Source organism: Pinus tabuliformis, chromosome 8 (assembly GCF_031772625.1).
Source record: "Pinus tabuliformis cultivar Carrire ecotype Pingquan chromosome 8, CPIR1, whole genome shotgun sequence".
NCBI classification, from domain to species: Eukaryota; Viridiplantae; Streptophyta; class Pinopsida; order Pinales; family Pinaceae; genus Pinus; species Pinus tabuliformis.
This window is the reverse complement of record NC_142294.1, coordinates 1,306,382,456-1,306,384,352: the sequence shown is the minus strand read 5'-3', so window position 1 is coordinate 1,306,384,352 and position 1,897 is coordinate 1,306,382,456. Positions and strand designations below refer to the sequence as shown.

The window sequence follows — 1,897 nt, the reverse complement described above, 5'->3', positions numbered from 1 at the left end:
GTGGTAGATTTGTGAAGGTCAAGGCCTAGAGTTGAAGGTCAAACAAAGTGGGTGCAATCCAAGAGTGGTAAAGGAAGACTATAGTGAGAACAAGGGCAAGGACAAAGTTTGTTGAGATATGTTATGTGCTAGTCTTGTTGAGGAGCTTGCTAAAAAGACTTGTGAGATTGCTAGCTTATGAGGTCTCTCGAAAGTTTGATCAACTCTAGATGTGGAAGACATTAATAGGTAGCAAGAGATCTATGGGCAGAAGGGTTTAGCCCATGTCTAAGAATGCTACCAGGAGAAGTTTAGAAGGATGCTGAGCTTTTCCTAAAGTTTGTTCACAAATGAAGTTGAGAATAGAGTGCATTTCGATGGCTAGTATGCAGTGGGTTGATGGACAATATCTACTGTGAGCAGGGTTGCAGGAATCGCCCCCCCCCCCCCCCCCCCCCCCCAACCCGCGACCCGTGCGGAAGCGTTCCGGAATCGACAGAGGAATCGCGATTCCGATTTTTAGGTTGCGCGCTTCCGCATTTTTGAAACGACTCCTGCCAAATGAGGTTGCGGCCCCCCGGAATCGCGCTTCGGCATGCGGTTCGGGCATGAGGTGGCGCCACGCAACCTGCCCGGAAGCGCACGCCACCCGCACGCCACCCGGGCGCAACCCGCACGCAACCCGCGGATATCAAATTTTTTTTTTAATTTCATTTAAAATCTAACTTAACTAAGCATGAGGGGGTGGGTTAGGGGTGGGTTAGGGTCACTTTAGGGTCACAGGTGGTAAACACTTCTTCTGCAGAGAGGTGTTGGAGCTCTTATTCTTTCATCCACAGTGTTAAAAGGAACATGTTGAATTTAGACCGGGCAGAGAGCTTGGTTTATGTTCATTACAACTTGCGATTGTTGTCCCATTACTGTGAAGATGCAAAGTCTAATAAAGACTTGTTGACTTGGGACAAGAATCCAGAGGAGCCCAATTTGGAGGATGGAGTGTTGCGACTAGAGCAATTAGAGGATTCTCTTATCCAGGTATGTCCATTGTGGTATGAATTTTCCAATTTTCCCTTATAAAGCATTTCTCTAATTCATGTTTTTAATTTTTTTGTTAACTAGTGTTTTTTTTTTTGCATGAATTTTTTGAGCGATTCTAGGATGATGACACGGGTGTTGATATGCCACAACCCCCACCCCCATCTGGTCCCTTGGTTTCTAGGTTCCATGGTTCAACACCAACGGCAGGGGGTTCTTCTTCATCAGTTCCAGTGCCACGACTTACACAGGGACCATCTTCTTCATTGCCACCACGTGGAGGCCCGCCATCACGTTCTATTCGTGGTGGAAGGAGGAGAGATTAGTAGATATATTCACAATCTACTTCTTTTTGTCATAGATTACTCATTAGACTTGTAGACTTGTGAATTTGAATTTTGAACCTTTTTGGCTTGGCGGTGACCAAGTGACATATTTTGTAAACATTATTATTTGAATTTTGGACATGACAAATGTTGACAGTTGCTCACTTGCTAGATAAATCATAATATGCTCTATGTTTTATGTTTTATAATATGCTTAAATGTTTTATGTTTTATAATATGCTTAAAAATTTTATGTATGTTTGTAATAGCTAGAATATAGATGATTGTTGTACATACTAGTAACTACAATGGAATCATGGATGCCATATCTATCTTGATTTATGCAAAAATATGCATGTTTTCATGTCTTCTACAATTAATTTGGTATTTGGGATGTTTGTTTTGAGTATAAATGCAAAAAAATATAAAAAAATATATATATATAGCAGACGCTTTCGCGGACGCTTCGCTTCCTAGATTTTTGGAAAATGACGCTTCCGCGCTCCGCGCTTCCGCTTCGTGCTTCCGCTTCGCTCCCGCTTCGTGCAACATTGACT

General features: G+C 42.6%; 1 protein-coding gene across 1 annotated transcript; it reads left to right on the top strand.

The window, feature by feature from the left end:
* Positions 1 to 831: 831 nt before the first annotated feature.
* On the top strand, positions 832 to 1,513 carry LOC149240271 (uncharacterized). Its single transcript, XM_089370123.1, has 2 exons — positions 832 to 1,014; positions 1,137 to 1,513. The coding sequence occupies exons 1-2, from the start codon at positions 832 to 834 to the stop codon at positions 1,338 to 1,340; spliced, it is 387 nt and encodes a 128-aa protein (XP_089226249.1). The 3' UTR covers positions 1,341 to 1,513.
* Positions 1,514 to 1,897: the final 384 nt, after the last annotated feature.